General features: G+C 36.9%; 2 protein-coding genes across 2 annotated transcripts in view; one reads left to right on the top strand and one right to left on the bottom strand.

Moving 5' to 3' along the window:
* LOC132096058 (uncharacterized) overlaps nucleotides 1–21,167 on the top strand; it is a 332,561-nt gene that overhangs the window by 118,857 nt on the left and 192,537 nt on the right. The window lies entirely within an intron of this gene.
* On the bottom strand, nucleotides 10,889–19,997 carry LOC132092322 (zinc finger protein 501-like). Its single transcript, XM_059498537.1, has 2 exons — nucleotides 19,597–19,997; nucleotides 10,889–12,425 (listed from the first exon to the last, which is right to left on the bottom strand). Exons 1-2 carry the CDS (start codon nucleotides 19,760–19,762, stop codon nucleotides 11,377–11,379), a joined length of 1,215 nt encoding a protein of 404 aa, XP_059354520.1. The 5' UTR covers nucleotides 19,763–19,997; the 3' UTR covers nucleotides 10,889–11,376.

The following is a 21,167-nucleotide window of genomic DNA, read 5'->3' as shown; positions in this document are numbered from 1 at the left end:
AGTTTATCTATCTCTGTCGCTGATGAGGGATTCACATGTGATAAATGCAGGGAAATAGTTAGGCTGACAGAGAAGATTTCAGAATTAGAGACACGCATCCAAACTTTAATTGAGGACAGTAAGAATGTTAGGGCTCTAGATACGGCTTTGGATGCGTCTAGCTCAGGGATTCCTGTACATTGTTCGGTTCCGGAAACAGAGCCCCTGCAGCAGGGCAACTGGGTGACGGTGAGGCAGCGTAGTCGTGGGTCAAAACACCGCTCTTCTGTTCCGATCAAAACATTAAACAGGTTCTCCCCACTCAGTGATGCACCCACTGAGAAACCTGATGAAAGTGCTCTAGTTATTGGTGATTCTATTGTACGGAACGTGAATATAGAGACACCAGCCACCATAGTCAAATGTTTACCGGGAGCCAGAGCGCCTGACATCTTGGCAAATTTAAAAGTGCTGGCTAATGCTAAACATAAATATAGTAAGATTGTTATTCATGTCGGCGCTAATGATGTTCGACTTCGCCAGTCGGAGATCACTAAAAATAACATTAAAGAGGTGTGTGAACTTGCAAGCACGATGTCAGACACTGTAATATGCTCTGGTCCCCTCCCTGCTTACCGTGGTGATGAGATGCATAGCAGATTGTCATTACTCAATGGCTGGATGTCTAAGTGGTGCCCACAGAATAACATAGGTTTCATAGACAATTGGACAAGCTTTGGGGGCAGACCTGACCTGTTTAAAAGAGATGGTCTTCATCCCTCCTGGGGTGGCGCCACTCTTCTCTCTAGAAATATGGCAAATAGTTTAGTGTTTATACTTGACTAACTGGAGCCCAGGTCAGGAAGCAGACAGACTGGCTAAACCAACCGTCTGCTAGCCGCCTCCCGTCACAGAGGTCAGCTAATTCTCAGCACATAGAGACTTTTTCACCTAGATATCACACTATAGAGACTGTCTGTTCCCTGAACTAGAAAAAACAAAAAACGTCCAAACCAAGTTAAGATTAATAATTTAATTGAGGTTCAACAAATAAAAAACAGAAGCAATATGGATAAACAAATGATAAAGCTTGGCTTATTGAATATCAGATCCCTTTCTACGAAAACACTTTTTGTAAATAATATGATCACTGATCATAATATAGATGTACTCTGTTTGACAGAAACCTGGGTAAAACCTGATGATTACATTATTTTAAATGAGTCTACCCCCCAAGATTACTGTTATAAACATGAGCCGCGTCTAAAAGGCAAAGGTGGAGGTGTTGCTTCAATTTATAACAACGTTTTCAGGATTTCTCAGAGGGCAGGCTTCAAGTATAACTCGTTTGAAGTAATGGTGCTTCATATAACATTATCCAGAGAAACAAATGTTAATGATAAATCCCCTGTTATGTTTGTACTGGCTACTGTATACAGGCCACCAGGGCACCATACAGACTTTATTAAAGAGTTTGGTGATTTTACATCCGATTTAGTTCTGGCTGCAGATAAAGTCTTAATAGTTGGTGATTTTAATATCCATGTTGATAATGAAAAAGATGCATTGGGATCAGCATTTATAGACATTCTGAACTCTATTGGTGTTAGACAACACGTTTCAGGACCTACTCATTGTCGAAATCATACTCTAGATGTAATACTGTCACATGGAATTGATGTTGATGGTGTTGAAATTATTCAGCCAAGTGATGATATCTCAGATAATTATTTAGTTCTGTGCAAACTTCATATAGCCAAAATTGTAAATTCTACTTCTTGTTACAAGTATGGAAGAACCATCACTTCTAACACAAAAGACTGCTTTTTAAGTTATCTTCCTGATATAACCAAATTCCTTAGCATATCCAAAACCTCAGAACAACTTGATGATGTAACAGAAACTATGGACTCTCTCTTTTCTAGCACTTTAAATAAAGTTGCTCCTTTACGCTTAAGGAAGGTTAAGGAAAACAGTTTGACACCATGGTATAATGAGCATACTCGCACCCTAAAGAGAGCAGCCCGAAAAATGGAGCGCAGCTGGAGGAAAACAAAACTAGAGGTATTTCGTATTGCTTGGCGGGAAAGTAACATATCCTACAGAAAAGCATTAAAAACTGCTAGATCCGATTACTTTTCTTCTCTTTTAGAAGAAAACAAACATAACCCCAGGTATTTATTCAATACAGTGGCTAAATTAACGAAAAATAAAGCCTCAACAAGTGTTGACATTTCCCAACACCACAGCAGTAATGACTTTATGAACTACTTTACTTCTAAAATTGATACTATTAGAGATAAAATTGCAACCATTCAGCCGTCAGCTACAGTATCACATCAGACAGTGCACTATAGACCCCCTGAGGAACAGTTCCACTCATTCTCTACTATATGAGAGGAAGAATTGTATAAACTTGTTAAATCATCTAAACCAACAACATGTATGTTAGACCCTATACCATCTAAGCTCCTAAAAGAGGTGCTTCCAGAAGTCATAGATCCTCTTCTGACTATTATTAATTCCTCATTGTCATTAGGATATGTCCCCAAAACCTTCAAACTGGCTGTTATTAAGCCTCTCATCAAAAAACCACAACTTGACCCCAAAGAACTAGTTAATTATAGACCAATCTCGAATCTCCCTTTTCTGTCCAAGATACTAGAAAAGGTGGTATCCTCACAAATATATTCCTTCTTAGAGAAAAATGGTATATGTGAGGATTTCCAGTCAGGATTTAGACCGTATCATAGTACTGTCTGCTCTCCTTAGAGTTACAAATGATCTGCTCTTATCATCTGATCGTGGGTGTATCTCTCTATTAGTTTTATTGGATCTTAGTGCTGCGTTTGACACAATTGACCACAACATTCTTTTGCATAGATTTGAACACTTTGTTGGCATCAGTGGAAGTGCATTAGCATGGTTTAAATCGTACTTATATGACCGCCATCAGTTCATAGCAGTGAATGAAGATGTATCCTATCAATCACAAGTGCAGTATGGAGTACCTCAAGGCTCCGTACTAGGGCCGCTACTCTTCACGCTTTATATGTTACCCTTGGGAGATATCATCAGGAAACATGGTGTTAGCTTTCACTGTTATGCTGATGATACTCAGCTCTATATTTCTTCGCAGCCCGGGGAAACGCACCAATTTGAAAAACTAATGGATTGCATAGTCGATATAAAAAACTGGATGACGAGTAATTTCTTACTGCTAAATTCTGAAAAAACAGAGGTGTTAATTATAGGACCTAAAAACTCCGCTTGTAATAACCTAGAACACTGTCTAAGACTTGATGGTTGCTCTGTCAATTCTTCGTCATCAGTTAGGAACCTAGGTGTGCTTTTTGATCGCAATCTTTCCTTAGAAAGCCACATTTCTAGCATTTGTAAAACTGCATTTTTCCATCTCAAAAATATATCTAAATTACGGCCTATGCTCTCAATGTCAAATGCAGAAATGTTAATCCATGCATTTATGATCTCAAGGTTAGATTATTGTAATGCTTTATTGGGTGGTTGTTCTGCATGCTTAGTAAACAAACTACAGCTAGTCCAAAATGCAACAGCAAGAGTTCTTACTAGAACCAGGAAGTATGACCATATTAGCCCGGTCCTGTCAACACTGCACTGGCTCCCTATCAAGCATTGTATAGATTTAAACATATTGCTTATTACTTTTAAAGCCCTGAATGGTTTTGCACCTCAGTATTTGAATGAGCTCCTTTTACATTATAATCCTCTACGTCCGCTACGTTCTCAAAACTCATGCAATTTGATAATACCTAGAATATCAAAATCAACTGCGGGCGGCAGATCCTTTTCCTATTTGGCGCCTAAACTCTGGAATAACCTACCTAACATTGTTCGGGAGGCAGACACACTCTTGCAGTTTAAATCTAGTTTAAAGACCCATCTCTTTAACCTGGCATACACATAACGTACTAAGTTGCTTTTAATACCCAAATCCGTTAAAGGATTTTTAGGCTGCATTAATTAGGTAAACCGGAACCGGAAACACTTCCCATAACACCCTATGTACTTGCTACATCATTAGTAGAATAGCATCTACGCTAATATTTGTCTGTTTCTCTCTTGTTCTGAGGTCACCAGAGGGTCACTGCAGTCACCCGGATCCAGTACGTATCCAGACCAGATGCTGGATCAGCACCTAGAAAGGACCTCTACATCCCTGAAAGACAGCGGAGACCAGGACAACTAGAGCCCCAGATACAGATCCCCTGTAAAGACCTTGTCTCAGAGGAGCACCAGGACAAGACCACAGGAAACAGATGATTCTTCTGCACTTTGCTGCAGCCTGGAATTGAACTACTGGTTTCGTCTGGTCAGAGGAGAACTGGCCCCCCAACTGAGCCTGGTTTCTCCCAAGGTTTTTTTCTCCATTCTGTCACCGATGGAGTTTCGGTTCCTTGCCGCTGTCGCCTCTGGCTTGCTTAGTTGGGGACACTTCATCTACAGCGATATCGTTGACTTGATTGCAAATAAATGCACAGACACTATTTAACTGAACAGAGATGACATCACTGAATTCAATGATGAACTGCCTTTAACTATCATTTTTGCATTATTGACACAGTTTTCCTAATGACTGTTGTTCAGTTGCTTTGACGCAATGTATTTTGTTTAAAGCGCTATATAAATAAAGGTGACTTTGACTTTGACTCAGTTAGAGCATTGAAGATGGGTCGAGGCTGGGTCTTCCAACATGACAATGACCCGAAGCACACAGCCAGGATAACCAAGGAGTGGCTCTGTAAGAAGCATATCAAGGTTCTGGCGTGACTTAGCCCGTCTCCAGACCTAAGCCCAATAGAGAATCTTTGGAGGGAGCTTAAACTCTGTGTTTTTCAGCGACAGGCTAGAAACCTGACTGATCTAGAGAAGATCTGTGTGGAGGAGTGGGCCAAAATCCCTCCTGCAGTGTGTGCAAACCTGGTGAAAAACTACAGGAAACGTGTGACCTCTGTAATTGCAAAGAATGGCTACTGTACCAAATATTAACATTGATTTTCTCAGGTGTTCAAATACTTATTTGCAGCTGTATCATACAAATAAATAGTTAAAAAATCCTATATTGTGATTTCTGGATTTTTTTTTTTTAGATTATGTCTCTCACAGTGGACATGCACCTACGATGACAATTTCAGACCCCTCCATGATTTCCAAGTGGGAGAACTTGCAAAATAGCCGGGTGTTCAAATACTTATTTTCCTCACTGAACCTGTATGTAAGCACAGTAAACTGTGTTCAAACTGTGTATTTACAGTGTTAAAGTGGCTGACAACAATAAATATTCTTATTAGGAATAAAACTGCCTCGTTTTTTAACTGTACAGCTGTAGCCGAATAGTTTGGCCTACTAAAATGCTGGTATTTTTATTTTGGTAGTTTATTGAAGTTGATTGTCAAGCCATTGCTGCCAGTCATTTGATTTTGAGGCTTTATCCTGTACAGTTCAATTCAATTCAATTCAAGTTTATTTGTATAGCGCTTTTTACAATACAAATCGTTACAAAGCAACTTTACAGAAAATTAAAAATAATAATAATAATACAAGACGTAGTCAGCTAGATGATGAACTATCAATATTATTAATTAATAGTAATTATATGATGCAGTCACACATGTAGCAATAATTGTTAGTTCTGTTTGTTGATTCAAGGTTAGGATCATCTGGGGTCCTCTGAGGGTCAGCATCATCTCTTCTCAGGTGTTCTGGATCCAGACTGGAGCTTGTGTAAATCCTAGTTACCACGGGATGTAAATCCCGTGGCAAAACATAGAAACAAGATAGAGACATCATTAGCATAGCTGCTGATCCAACAAAGTAAAATTAGTTTAACCCAAGCTAACGAATAAAAATGCAGATGCAACTACACTCACAATTTAAGAGATACATTATTCGAATGCTTGGCGAAAGAGATGCGTTTTTAATCTAGATTTAAACAGAGAGAGTGTGTCTGAACCCCGAACATTATCAGGAAGGCTATTCCAGAGTTTGGGAGCCAAATGTGAAAAAGCTCTACCTCCTTTAGTGGACTTTGCTATCCTAGGAACTACCAAAAGTCCAGCGTTTTGTGACCTTAGGGTGCGTGATGGGTTGTAGCGTGGTAGAAGGCTAGTTAGGTACGCAGGAGCTAAACCATTTAGGGCCTTATAGGTAAGTAATGATAATTTGTAACAGATACGGAACTTAATAGGTAGCCAGTGCAGAGACTGTAAAATTGGGGTAATATGATCATATTTTCTTGACCTGGTAAGGACTCTAGCTGCTGCATTTTGGACTACCTGTAGCTTGTTTATTGACGAAGCAGGACAACCACCTAGAAGTGCATTACAATAGTCCAGTCTAGAGGTCATGAATGCATGAACTAGCTTTTCTGCATCAGAAACAGATAACATGTTTCGTAGCTTGGCAATGTTTCTAAGATGGAAGAATGCAGTTTTTGTAACATTGGAAATATGATTTTCAAAAGACAAATTGCTGTCTAATATAACACCCAGATTTCTGACTGTAGAGGAAGTAACAGTACATCCGTCTAGTTGCAGATTGTAATCTACAAGATTCTGTGTGGTGTTTTTTGGTCCAATAATTAATATCTCTGTCTTATCTGAATTTAATTGGAGAAAATTATTTGTCATCCAATCTTTTACATTTTTAACACACTCTGTTAGCTTAGATAATTGGGAAGTTTCATCTGGTCTCGTTGAAATATATAGCTGAGTATCATCAGCATAACAGTGGAAGCTTATTCCGTATTTTCTAATAATATTACCAAGGGGCAACATGTATATTGAAAATAGAAGGGGACCTAGGACGGATCCTTGTGGCACTCCATATTTTACTGATGATAAATGAGATGACACCCCATTTAAGTAAACAAAATGGTAGCGATCGGACAGGTAGGATCTAAACCATCTTAGAGCCTGCCCTTGAATACCTGTATAGTTTTGTAATCGATCTATGAGTATGTCATGATCTATGGTGTCGAACGCAGCACTAAGATCAAGTAAGACTAGAAATGAGATGCAGCCTTGATCTGACGCAAGAAGCAGGTCATTTGTAATTTTAACAAGTGCAGTTTCTGTGCTATGGTGGGGCCTAAAACCTGACTGAAATTCTTCATACAGATCATTTTTATGCAGGAAGGTGCTCAATTGAGCAGACACAACTTTTTCTAAAATTTTAGACATAAATGGAAGATTTGAAATAGGCCTATAATTTGCCAGTACACTAGGATCTAGTTTTGGTTTCTTAATAAGAGGCTTGATAACCGCCAGCTTGAATGGTTTTGGGACGTGACCTAAAGATAACGACGAGTTAATGATATTGAGAAGCGGTTCTTCGGCTACAGGTAACAGCTCTTTTAGTAATTTAGTGGGTACAGGATCTAATAAACATGTTGTTGGTTTAGATACAGTGATAAGTTTATTTAGCTCTTCCTGTCCTATATTTGTAAAGCACTGCAGTTTATCTTTGGGTGCGATGGATGAAACTGAAGTGTTAGACGCTGTAGAGTCTACATTCGCTATTGTATTTCTAATGTTATCTATTTTATCAGTGAAGAAATTCATAAAGTCATTACTATTTAACGTTGGTGGAATATTTGAATCAGGTGGCGTCTGGTAATTTGTTAATTTAGCCACTGTGCTAAATAAAAACCTTGGATTGTTTTGGTTATTTTCAATGAGTTTGTGGATATGCTCTGCCCTAGCAGTTTTTAGAGCCTGTCTATAGCTGGACATACTGTTTTTCCATGCAATTTTAAAAACTTCCAAGTTAGTTTTTCTCCATTTGCGTTCAAGACTACGAGTTACTTTCTTGAGAGAGTGAGTATTACTGTTATACCATGGCACAGTACGTTTTTCTCTAACCTTTTTCAATTTGATGGGGGCAACAGCTTCTAATGTATTAGAGAAAATAGTGCCCATGTTGTCAGTAATTTCGTCTAATTCATGTGTATTTTTGGGTACAAATAGCAGTTGAGATAGATCAGGCAGGTTATTTGCGAATCTGTCTTTGGTGGCTGGAACAATAGTTCTGCCCAGACGGTAACGCTGAGACATATAGTTAATATCAGTTATACGCAGCATGCACGATACAAGGAAATGGTCTGTAATATCATCACATTGGGGTACAATATCTATAGCAGTAAGATCGATTCCATGCGATATAATTAGATCTAGTGTATGATTAAAACGATGAGTGGGCCCGGTGACATTTTGCTTGACTCCAAAGGAGTTTATTAGGTCAGTAAACGCAAGTCCTAATGTATCATTTGCATTTTCAACGTGAATATTAAAATCTCCCATGATTAGCGCCTTATCAACTGTAACTAGAAGATCTGAGAGGAAATCTGCAAATTCTTTTAGGAATTCTGTATACGGCCCTGGTGGTCTATACACAGTAGCCAGAGCAAGAGATACATTAGATTTCTTTTGCATGTCTGACAGTGTAACATTTAGCAAAAGTATTTCAAAAGAGTTAAACCTGTATCCTGTTTTCTGGGTAACATTGAGAATATCACTATATATTGTTGCAACACCTCCTCCACGACCAGTCTGACGGGGCTCATGCTTATAACAGTAGTTTGGTGGAGTAGACTCATTTAGACCAAAATAATCATTTGGTTTTAGCCAGGTTTCAGTCAAGCAGAGTACATCAAAACTATTTTCTGTGATCATTTCATTTACAATAACTGCTTTGGGTGTGAGTGATCTAATATTTATGAGCCCAAACTTTAAAAATTGTTTTTGTTCATTTACTTTACATTTTTCTGGTTTAATTACGATAAGATTTTTTCTAGATCCTACATTATATTTTGACCTCACTATTCGGGGAACAGACACAGTCTTAATAGTTTTTACAGCACAAGTACTTTTATCATTTAAGCGGGTGGAACAAAACTCATTATAATAGTTATTAGAGAATTGTCTTACTAGTCACATGGAGCGAAGTGTCCTGGAGATGTTGTCAGAGAGCAGCTCCGCTCCGATTCTGCTGGGGTGTAATCCATCAGTGTTGATCTAAATGCAAACTAATTGAACATAAAATTGTGTATTTATACATGGTACATGGTACGACGGTGATTAACTTTTTAAAGTCAACACCTCATTCAGCGTCCATGGTCTCCAGATTGACCATAATTCACCCATGATGAAGGTAAGAAGTTGAAACTCCGTCGCGATTACAGCGGTGAATCAACGTCACAATATCAATGTTGATCCAATTTACAAAATCGAAAGGTAATTCAACATTGTTTCAACGTTGAAATGCCGGCAGGGATTAAATTGATTTAATTGTATGTATTTCACGTTTTATATCATTTAGGGTTATATCATAATGTAACAATACAAGATTATTTATTTTATGAATAATCCTATTTTATTTTATTTATAAGTATCTCAAAGGGTTTTTTTCTTATAATCTAAAAGCACTTGTGTTATGCGGCCATTGAGTCATGCGATGATTGGCGTGTGTCTTCCCGCCTCTTATCATTAAAAAAAAAAACAAAAAAAAAAACCTTGCTACTCTCCACTTCAACACGGTCTGCGCATGCGTGTCAATGGATAAACTCTAAACTGTCAAGGTAAGATAATTAGATTTCACTTTATATTAGCCAAATTACTGCTGCTGTTATGTTATTGGATGTAGGCTACATTAATATATATATATTTGAAAATACAGTAATGGCAGAATCACTAATGAAACTTGACGAAGCCATGGGATTGAACTGTATTGCTTAAGGGTTAACGTTAACGTTGTATAAAAAATTCAAATGTTTGCAGTTTACTTAGCAAACGTAGGATGTTTTATTTATACATTCATTTGGCAGAGGCTTAAAAATAGTTTCAATGCTTTTGAATGTTTCTGCGTGTAACGCAAACGCTCATATTACGTTTTCACTTCCATAAAAACGCCTTTATCGTGAGCGCATACAGGCACGTCTGCTTCATAACAGATTAAAAATGCTATCTTTGTGGGCAAACGTGTCGGATGTGCCAGTGGAAAATAAATGGTGTAAATATAAAAGTTTGAAGAGTTAATGTGCTTAATTAGTAAGACTATACAACAATAATTAGAGAACAGATATCAGCTTTGTCTCATTTAGAAGGATGCGTGCTCCGGAGGTCATCACAAAACATTTCCCGCCTGGTCAAGCTGGTCAGCCAGTTCCACTGCAGGAGGGAAATGCTGGTTAGCACGGCTTAATTGATCAAACAAACGATCCGACTCCAGGTGTTTTAACGACAGTTACTTTATTTGGTCACCGAACGGGCCTTGATTGAGAGTTGCATCTCCGTCGTGTTGCCAGATCCAGATATTATAAGTGTCTTTTTGGAGAGCATAAAATTTATAGATTACAGAATGAAATATGCAAACTCTGGTCATGAAGAATGCTATGCTATTTAATTCAGTTTGGTAGTTAACCTTTTACAAAAATCCTGATAAAAACATTCATGAGAGCAAGTTCTTATCATCCATATAGCAATGCTTTTTAATGAACGTTATTACAGTAATAAGCATTGTTGCATGAATAATACATTTATCCACACCTAACATGTAGTAAAGTATCAACAAATTGGAATAAACTAAAATAATGTCTGATTTATTAATGTCCATCCCCCCAAAACGGACAGCACAGAGAGTGTAATGAGTTTTAGGTGTTAGTAATTTTTAGGTCTTCACAAACATCTCCCCGTGCGATGACATGGCACAATGACAGATTTATTGTGAAAATGAAAGCCCACAAGATTGTGGTAAGTTAACTTTAACTTTATACCTTTTATTCTGATGATGTTTGCTAGATATAAAGCTACATTAATTTTATAAAAATGTAGTGCGAGCGAACTCTGTCAACTTGCTTTAGCTGTGTGCAGCTTCTTACAGTACTTACAGCTTGGCCCACTGCCGTTATTTAGTTTGTGATTTTTCAGAAGAGTATTTTAACATTTCTTTTACGTAATACACATTATTAATCTAATGGGATGGTAAGGAGGGATGGTGGTTTTACTGAGGGGGTGCTTTTTGTAATTTTTTATTCAATCAGGGGGATGCCACCCCCCACCCCCCCTCAACTCGAGCCCTGGGTATAGTTAAGATTTTAACAGTATTACTATTCTCACAATTATGATATATACCATTTTCTGGTACCCATCCCTTCCTACAAGAGAAGCACAGAAGGATCAGTTGCGTGACAGTATACCTTACATCTGCATTTTCTAAATACATCTTAAGTGGAAGAATAATTAGTCATTTAAGAAAAACAGTGAAGTAAAATAAGAAAGCACAATAATGCAATGTTTTGACAGTTATTTGGTGAGGAACTCCATCTTTGATTTGATCAGAATTTCAGCTGAATCTTGAATACTAACTGTGTTTGTTTTTTGTATGTCTGTGTAGAGAAGATGAACGATTGAAACACTTCCCACATTCAGTGCAGTGATACGGTTTCTCTCCAGTGTGAATCCTCTCATGTGTTTTCAGACTTGATGACACTCTGAATCTTTTGTCACAGTCTGAACACTTGTAAGGTTTCTCTCCAGTGTGGATCCTCTGGTGCAGTTTTAAACTGGTCGCTGTAGTAAAAGTCTTTTTACACAAGCACATGTACTCTCTCACACCAGTGTGTGTTTTCTGATGTTCTTTCAAAGTTGAAAAACGTGAAAAGCTCTTTCCACACAGATGACATGAATGTGGCTTCTCCTTTGAATGAACCGTCAGGTGTTTCTTCAGATCTGAAGCCCTCAAAAATGTTTTGCCACATTGATCACACGAGTACAGTTTCTCTCCAGTGTGGTTGTTCATGTGTCTCTTAAGGCTTGATGATTGTGTGAAACTCTTCCCACATTGATCACAAGTGTTCAGTTTCTCACCAGTATGAACTCTCATGTGAACATAAAGACTTCTTTTGTATATGAAACTCTTCCCACATTGAATACATATGTACAGTTTATCTCCTGAATGAAATTTCAAATGTTTCATAAGGATTCCTTTCAGTACAAAACCCTTCCCGCATTGTTCACATGTGTACGGTTTCTCTCCAGTGTGAATCCTCTCATGTGCTTTCAGGTATCCTGACTGACTGAATCTCTTGTCGCAGTGTGAACACTTGTGCGGTTTCTCTCCAGTGTGGGTGTTCATGTGTTTCTTAAGGGTTCCTGATTGTGCGAAACTGTTCCCACACTGATCACATGTGTATGGTTTCTCTCCGGTATGAATTCTCATGTGAAGCACAAAACAGTTTTTTCTTGAAAAACTGTTTCCACACTGAGTGCAGGTGAAAGATTTCTTGGCTTTTTTCTTTAAATCTTTCCGTTTGGTTTGAGAGCAACTCAAAGGATTTTCTCCAGTTTTGACATGATGATTCTCCTCATCTTCACTCAATTCTTTGTTCTCCTCAGTTTCTTCAATAAACTCTAAAATAAAAGCAAAAACAGTTCATTTGTTAGTAACTTGAAAAAAACCAAGCAAACAGATATGTGAAAGTAAATAAAAGTCACCCCTGGTCTAACAGACAATTCTATTCAAAATTGTGTTTCATTTGATGCAATTTAATAAATGTTACCTCCCTGAAACTTTTCATGAATGAGGAACATCAATCTTCAAAATATAATTTCTAAACGTTTCTAAAAGGAGAACTATTAAACAGTTTGATCAACTACACAATTATTTAACATACATTTTGTTGAAAAAAGTGTCCCTTATTATTTGGTGCTCCACTATATTATTCAACAGCTCTAAAGATTGTTTCTGTTACAACAAACTAAATCTTAAACTGCGGCGGATGTGTTCTTGCTCTGCCCCTTTTATCAAGTCTGCATCTATATATCGTCGCTGACAGGCGGAAACCTCTTATGTCCAAATTTAGACAATTTCATATTTTTTCACAAATTGCTATTGGTCAGTCCCCACGTGGGTCTGTTATTTTTACAAATTATTAACCATCTAAATCTTAAATTCAAGACTTATCTAAAGTCTTGAAAATTGCTTGAGAGCAAATCTCTTAACTCCATTGGACACTTCAACTGTCTTCACTCCGCGGGAGAGCTTCGTGGCATATGTCTCCTCAAGATTGAGAGTCGCAACGAATCCTTGTCGAGCAATACGTCCTCTGAGGTAAATGTCCTCAAAACACTGCTTATTAATGATTCAGTTATTATATAATAACAGTTTATACACAGTTTATAACACCAAAATTGCCTGCCGTTGACTTAATTGGCCACTATGCATTGGTTTTGTCATAATGTTTGGTGAGATAACTTACCTGATTTTCGTGGGGCTTAATTATTTATAAATGACTTATAACTGAATTAACAAAACATTTATAAAATGTTATCATGTCCCTTGTTAATTATTTATAAATGTATATTCATGTTTTGTAAATGATTAGTTCATTGTAAACTAAAAACTTATAAGTTTTATTAGTTAATGATGGTTTGTGGTTTGTGTTCCTCATCCTTTCATCTCCTTTTCTCTCGCCCTGTCTGTCCTACCCCATAGGTTCCCGCAGGTCACCGTGAGAAAGGGAGGGAGTAGAGCGCAGGTAAGTTTCTGAGCAGATTACACAAATTTCCTTCAATTAGATAGCCTAATCAGTGCATTTTTTTTGTATTGCATCCCTTATAGCTCTTAAACCTTTAAAATAGAGTTTAGGAAGATGTATGTAACCACAATCATTTGCTTTGATTAGCTCGTAAATCCTTTTCTCTTGTCAAAAGGCTCAACGTGACTGCAGACCTTGTCGGTGTCTCTCTATCTCTGATCAAACATGATTTTGGGGAAATGATGTGTTTATGTTGGTACACAACAGTATATGATAGCAATATAAGGTGTAATACCAACTTTAATGATACAATGTTTAATAACTTTAAAAAATGTGCAGTTTTTTTTAATTTCCTGAAAAATAATGGTTTTGGAGATGCAAGGATTCACCCGACAGCGACGATATGCATATACACTCACCGGCCACTTTATTAGGTACACAAGTTCAATTGCTTGGTAGCACAAATGCTAATCAGCCAAACACATTGCAGCAACTCAATGCATTTAGGCATCTAGATGTGATGAAGACGACTTGAAGTTCCAACCAAGCATTAAAATAGGGAAGAAAAGGGATTTAATCGACTTTGAACGTGGAATGGTTGTTGGTGACAGACAGGCAATGAGTATTTAAAAACTGCTGATCTAATGGGATTTTCACACAGAACCATCTCTAGGGTTCATAGAGAATGGTCCAAAAAAAGAGAAAATATATGTGAACAAAAATGCCTTATTGATGTCAGAGGTCAGACAAGAATGGGCAGACTGGTTAGAGATGATAGAAAGTAGGGTTGTGCCGATAGACGATAGTCAGAGATAGACATAAGCAGATTTCTATTAGGCGGCTTATTATAATTCGGCTATCAAACTGCCCAGCTATTACTTCAGCACCGCATTTCAAACACACACACACACACACCGCACATGAGCGCAGGAGGATTAGAGCCTGTAGTCGCTGAAGTTGTCCGCTTTGACTCGGATAACTTGTTAAATCCATGAAATGAAAGCGATAGAGAAATGAGGAGTTGGTGTCCTGCACATTTAATGGTGTGGTAACGTTACACGGCAACGCGCTCTTCAAGAAAGAGATTAACTCTTTCTTGACATTACAAATAAAGACAAAATAATAACAAGACGGCAGACTGAACTTATCCTAGTGGTTCATGAGGCGTGCTGTCCGGAGCGCTGTATGACTGATGCTTCAGTTAAATTCAGCTTTACTCAGAATATATGAACTTACCTGTTTTGAATACTTTATATTTATCGTGTTCGTTTATGCCCAATATTAGTGTTAAAATGCTGGACTTTAAATGAAATCTACTATTGATTTTCAACTTCCATGCGTAGATGCAGCAAATTTGTCACAGGACGCGCAATATGACGCCTGCGTCTGACTATATATGAACTAGCTGTTTTAAATACAGTATTTTTACATTTAATGTAGTTTATCAGTATGTTTGAAAGTATATTTTTTGATTACTGGTGATTCCATAGGCTCTCTCTCGCGCACTTGCACTGTTTAAAACACCAAATAGTTCTGCTATGACAAGAACAAAGAGTCTCTCTCTTGCTCCACCCTTGCATGATAATATTGTGTATCGTCGATCGCACGGGCTGACGATATGACGATTTGAAAAATGATCATATCGCCCAACACTAATAGAAAGGCAACAGTAACTCATATAACCACTCGATACAACTAGGGTATGCGGAATACCATCTCTGAACGCACAACACATCGAACCCTGAAGCAGATGGGCTACAGTAGCAGAAGACCACACTGGGTGCTGCTCCTGTCAGCTAAAAACAGGAAACACAGGCTACAATTTGCAAAGGTTCACCAAATTTAGACAATATACGATTGGAGAAATGTTGCCAGGTCTGATGAGTCTTGATTTCTGCTGTGACATTCAGGTGGTAGGATCAGAATTTGGCATAAAGAACATGAAAGCATGGACCATCCTGACTCGTCTCAACAGTTCAGGCTGGTGTTGGTGGTGTAATGGTGTGGGGGATGTTTTCTTGGCACACTTTGGCCCCTTAGTACCAACTAAGCATCATTTAAATGCCACAGCCTACCTCATTAATGTTGCAGACCATGCCCATCCCTTTATGACTACAGTGTACCCATCTTCTGATGGCTACTAAAATCTCAGTTTGGTTTCTTGAACATGACAATGAGTTCACGTTATTCGAATGGCCTCCACAGTTACCAGATCACAACTAAATAGAGCAGGTTTGGGATGTGGTGGAACAGGAGATTTGCATCATGAATCTGCAGCAAAATGGACAAAAATCTCTGAGGAATGGTAAATGGACTGCATTTATATAGCGCTTTCAACAGACCACATGGCCATCCAAAGCGCTTTACAAGTAGGGCTGTCACTTTTGTGAAAAAATCATTTTCGATTTTTAAGGCATAAGTGTTCATTGAATCGATTGTAAAATCGATTTTCCATGTCTAAAAAAAAACAAACAAAAAAACGTTTCCTTTTTCAACGCTAAATAATGGACGAACATAAAGAGAGCACTGGAAGCGCATAAGTCAGCAATATTTCTTATTTATTGGCATAAAGTTTCGTGCAGAATAACGAACAGCAACAGGAGTGCACCATTCTCTAATAATATATATGCAGAGGGGACGGCTGGTATAAGGAAAACATTACTGCAGGCTTCAACCCGGCTGCATTTATGATTTAAGCAATTCAAAAATCTCCAATATTTTAAATAAGGATTCAATCCATTTCAAACAACTGTTCAAAAAAATGAAACTTGGCGCGTAAAATTGCTGGTATTTTCTGTCTAGCTTTTGCAACGCCTATCTGCATTTCGGAATTCTTTATTTTCTTTTTCTGCTTGTTTGTGAGATTTGTTACATCTATTTTTTTAATTGTTTAATTCTTTTAAAATTAATAGTGTACATATTTGGTTAAAATCGATTCCCTACTTTCATTTTCGAAACTTTTTTTTGGTTGGTCCGATCGATTGTGCAATCGATTTTCGAACGAAAAGTGACAGCCCTATTTACAAGTTGCCTCACATTCACCCATTCACTCACTCATTCATACACCGACTGCGGTGTCAGCCATTCAAGGCACATCCAGCTCGTCGGGAGCAGCTGGGGTTAGGTGTCTTGCTCAAGGACACCTCGACACTTGGTCAGGTGGAGACGGGGATTGAACCACCAACCTTCCGGTTTGTAGACAACCTACAAACCTTCATTAAGCTTACAATCAAATTTCATATTTGAAATCACCAATGAAATCTTACAACAACTGCCTCATAATTGTTGTTTCTTATGCTCAAATAGTGATAAAAAGGGCTTATTTTTCAGGCTAGAGGAGCAAACGTTGATGCGCAATCATGAGGGAGAGGTTGTGAACGCTGCATATTTCTATGGGAACCAGAGCTTCTAATGGCAGCTGTGCAGTGATGCAATGACTTTACTAATCGATGATTGGCTCTTTTATTTAGTAGGCTGGGCCTATTGACCACATTTGGCGTTGCACTTTCTTCTATTCATAAGTATTAGGAGAGCACAGTCTATTATTTGCTATAAAGTGCCTCCTGCTGGCAGTGAATAAGCAATTTTGTTGTTGCTTACTCTTTTTTCTGTTTTCCGCCACATCTACGAGCAATTTTCATATTCTTTATACTGGCCGAAGCACTTTTGTTTCAATCTATAAGAATAATCAGCCTACTGTATGTTACAGTTCAAAGTTAAATATATTAATATTAATGAAACTGATAGTCTTATGTTTATTTGACAAATTAAAATTGCAAAGCAATTCAGTTTTTACAATATTTAGTAGTAGCTTATCAGTGGTGACTGTCAGTTTATGTGCAGATGGCAGAAATTTATTGAAAAATCAGTTAAAGATGTAATCAAACAGACGATGAACACTATTAACAGTAATTATTATATGACGCATTCAAACTTATAGCAAAATTTTGTAGTTCTGTATGTTGTAAGAACACACCACCATACGCAAACCTTAGCAATAAATAAATAAAAATGTCAATTAAAGTGCTTGCAGGATCCTTTAGCTAAATGTATTATACGTATAAAATGTATTTTATAAAAAGGCCATAAATATTAGACCCTACTCTAAAGGTTCACAGTTTAAATTTACAATTGTAACATATAAAGTCTTAAGGCGAGACACTGCAGGTGAATAGGGCAAAAAAAATAACTAATAGTTATCACCTTACTTACCCAGTTGATTGGTTACATTGATTATTGCAAACATTTTTTGTATTACAAGTTTTCAAAAATGTTATGTTTAAATATGGAAATGAGGCATTATTTAATGAAATATGTGCTAATTTGCATAAATGTCTAGTACAAAAATCTGAACACTAGATGAAGTCAGTTTCAAAAAAAAATTTCACTTTTTTTGACATATTAGAGTCAAATGTTTTTACAGAGGGAATTCTGTTTATCTTTTTTTGTCACTCCATAATTCAGAAAATACTTTGAACAGCCAGAAAAATTTTCACAATTTTTTGGGGAATAAAATGTTGTATATAATCAAGGAAAATATATATGAACAAATCCCTCTGTAAAAATCTTCAGAATATAGACAGGAATAAAAATGTCAAGTTTGTTGTGTGTAAGTGCTACTGAAGTGGAGATTTATGGCTCAGTGTTGAAGAAAAAACTCAATTTGAGAAAACGGCCTTTAAAAGTATGTATTGTAATTGAAATCTATTGACACAAACAGATAAAGTGCTATAAAAGAAACACTTAACAGAGTCTTTTGGATGTTTTCCTTCCACTAGTTTAAAAATGACTTTATGAAAAACCAAAAAGCCCAAAATCTCAAAATTAACAGGTGCTTGAAAAAACAGTGTTTTTGCCTGCAGTGTTTCACCTTAACATTTTGATCTGAACAAAAAATTATCTGCTTAATATCAATTAAAAATAGTGCTTACATGATTTGTAAGGAAAACCAAACAGTTGTAAAACAATAAAATAAAAACAGATGTTGAACCTTTCCACTTTGATTTCATGGGTTTTTAGGGATTGATATTATTGTTTGAAAGTGATTTCTTTATTGTTCATTCACACTTTACATTATGGTTTCATTGGTTAACCTTAGTTAATTCATTAGTTAACATGAACTGACCATGAAAAATTATTCTGATCATGCATTAATCTTAGGTATATTCCAATATTTAAAAACACGTTGTTAAAATCAAAAGTTGCAGCTGTGTTATTTAATGAGCTAACATGAACTAAGAGTTGTATTTTTTAACAAAGATTAATAACTTATGTAGCAAATGTAGCTATTGCTCAATGTGAAAGTGAATGCATTAACTAAGGTTAAATAATAAGGTCTTATTGTAAAATTATACCTATGGGTCTTTATAGTTCTTTAGAACTTTAATCTGCTCCGTGTGTGTGTGTGTGTGTGTGTGTGTGTGTGTGTGTGTGTGTGTGTGTGTGTGTGTGTGTGTTCACTGCTGTGTGTGTGCACTTTGGATGGGTTGAATGCAGAGCACGAATTCTGAGTATGGGTCACCATATTTGGCTGAATGTCACTTCACTTCTTTATGTATCAAAATTATTGGCTGTTTATTAGATTATTATTAGATATGAATAAATAAGCCTCTGAAAATATATTGGCATATCAATATATCAACATTTTTTTTTTTATTCCAAAAAGTAGATTTAATTTACTTTTATTTATTTTCTGAAAGCTCATAAGGTACAAATAAAGGATTATTTTCACAACCTTCTTTGCTCATATTTTCTTAGGGTAACTCGTTAATCATGTTGCAAAACTGACAACAGCGGAAGTAGAAGAATTTATGCAAGAATTTTTACAAAGAGATTTCTAGGCATTCCTTTTCTTTTATATGACACCTGATGTGTTCAGTTTACTTAGCTTTCTTTATTTTTATTTTTTCAAGCAGTATTTTTCCACTGCTATTGCTTTCTTTGGATTTGTTTCTAAGTTCTATTAAATGTTATGTTTTTTCTTTGCTCATTCCATATTTTACGCGTAAACAATCATTAAAGATCAATGAAGAATAAACACCAACCTCCTTGATCCTGTTTTATTCTCCAGGTTTCTGGTCCCTCGTGTTTTATTCTTATAGTTTCTGGTTCCTCTTGTTTTATTCTCCAGGTTTCTGTTTCCTCGTGTTTTATTCTCCAGGTTTCTGGTTCACTCGTGTTCTCTTCACTCTCTTCTTTAACAAACATCATCTTCACAGCAGCAGATCTCAGTTCAGATGATACTCCTCCAGATATTCCTGCTTCAAAACTTAGTCACGACTGTGAGGATGAGAATATTACACTGACCTGATTCAAAAACTGTACTGAAACACCATTTCTAACAGTTTGTTTTAAGCTAGCATCACAACAAAACAAACCCGTGAAACTAAACGTAATGGTGTTTGTCAAACAAACGAATGTGTTTAGCGCCACCCGCTGGACTGGAGAGTGAAGCAGTGAGAGGAGGGAGTAGAGGAAGGGTGCAGACTTGAAGCAGGAAGATCTTCAGCCCAGACAGTCGCTGTGTCCGAGATGGCATACTTCCCTACTACATAGTAGGCAAAAGCAGTGGTCGAGCAAATGAGTATGTTTGAATGCTAAGTATTCATGTGAAGAAAGAAGTACGCAGTTCAAGCTGTACTTTATTGGAGTAGTTTTATTTTTAGTAACTTTTACCTCACTACATTCCAAATCATAAAATCGTACTTCACTACATTTCATAAAACATATCGTTACTCCTTATAATATATCACACGCAGAAGCGTTTCTGATTCTTGACGAACTGAGTATTTTCAATGAACATTTTAAATCGGATCGCAAATCGCACCAAACGATTCGTTTATGAATTAGAATGATCCGACTGCAGCTGTTCTTGAGTCGACAACTCACTGATTCAAGTGAACCGTTTAGTGCGAGTCCGGCAAGTAAGGACCGGGAGATCTGAGCGCGCGACTGATGCTGCTAAAAGTAAGTTATTAATTTCGAAATTTATTATTAATTATTGTAACTGAAAATCATATTTAGGTCAAAACTGTCAGTTGTTTGTGAACTAAATATGCTGTAAAGATTGATTTACATTGATTAAAGATTGATCTATTTAAGCCGATTGAAATGTTTGAATGCAGATGATGCAGACACACCAATATGTTTTAGGTAAAAAAAGCAACAACCTTAAAATAACACAGATTAAATAAAACAACATAATGTTAACAGTTTCATTAAAATGCTATGCATGCCCTATATGACGTCTCTTTATCACCAGTATAATTTTTTTTAATATTGTTTGGATTAACTAGCTGAGTAGACAGATATTAATGTTATTCATAGCCATACTGGAAATAAGTAAATACTGTTAGCTGATGCTAACTGTCTAGCTAACAAGTTTGCTTGTGCTAAATTGAGGTAATTAAAAAAAATAAAGTCCAAATATTTTTTATTCAACCACCTTGATAGATTACATTTGGGGGGAAAAGAAAGCATGTGATGTTCAGAACATGGTTATGTGGTAATTGTCAAAGTGGGAAGTGATGCCCTCTGGGGGTATTTGGCCAGGGGTGTTTACAGACTAGGTTTGAGAAGAAACAAAAATCATAATGAAAATATAATTGTATTTTCC

The sequence above is a fragment of the Carassius carassius genome, chromosome 1 (genome assembly GCF_963082965.1).
Source record: "Carassius carassius chromosome 1, fCarCar2.1, whole genome shotgun sequence".
NCBI classification, from domain to species: domain Eukaryota; kingdom Metazoa; phylum Chordata; class Actinopteri; order Cypriniformes; family Cyprinidae; genus Carassius; species Carassius carassius.
The sequence above is the reverse complement of the archived record's forward strand: the minus strand, read 5'-3'. Positions and strand labels throughout refer to the sequence as shown.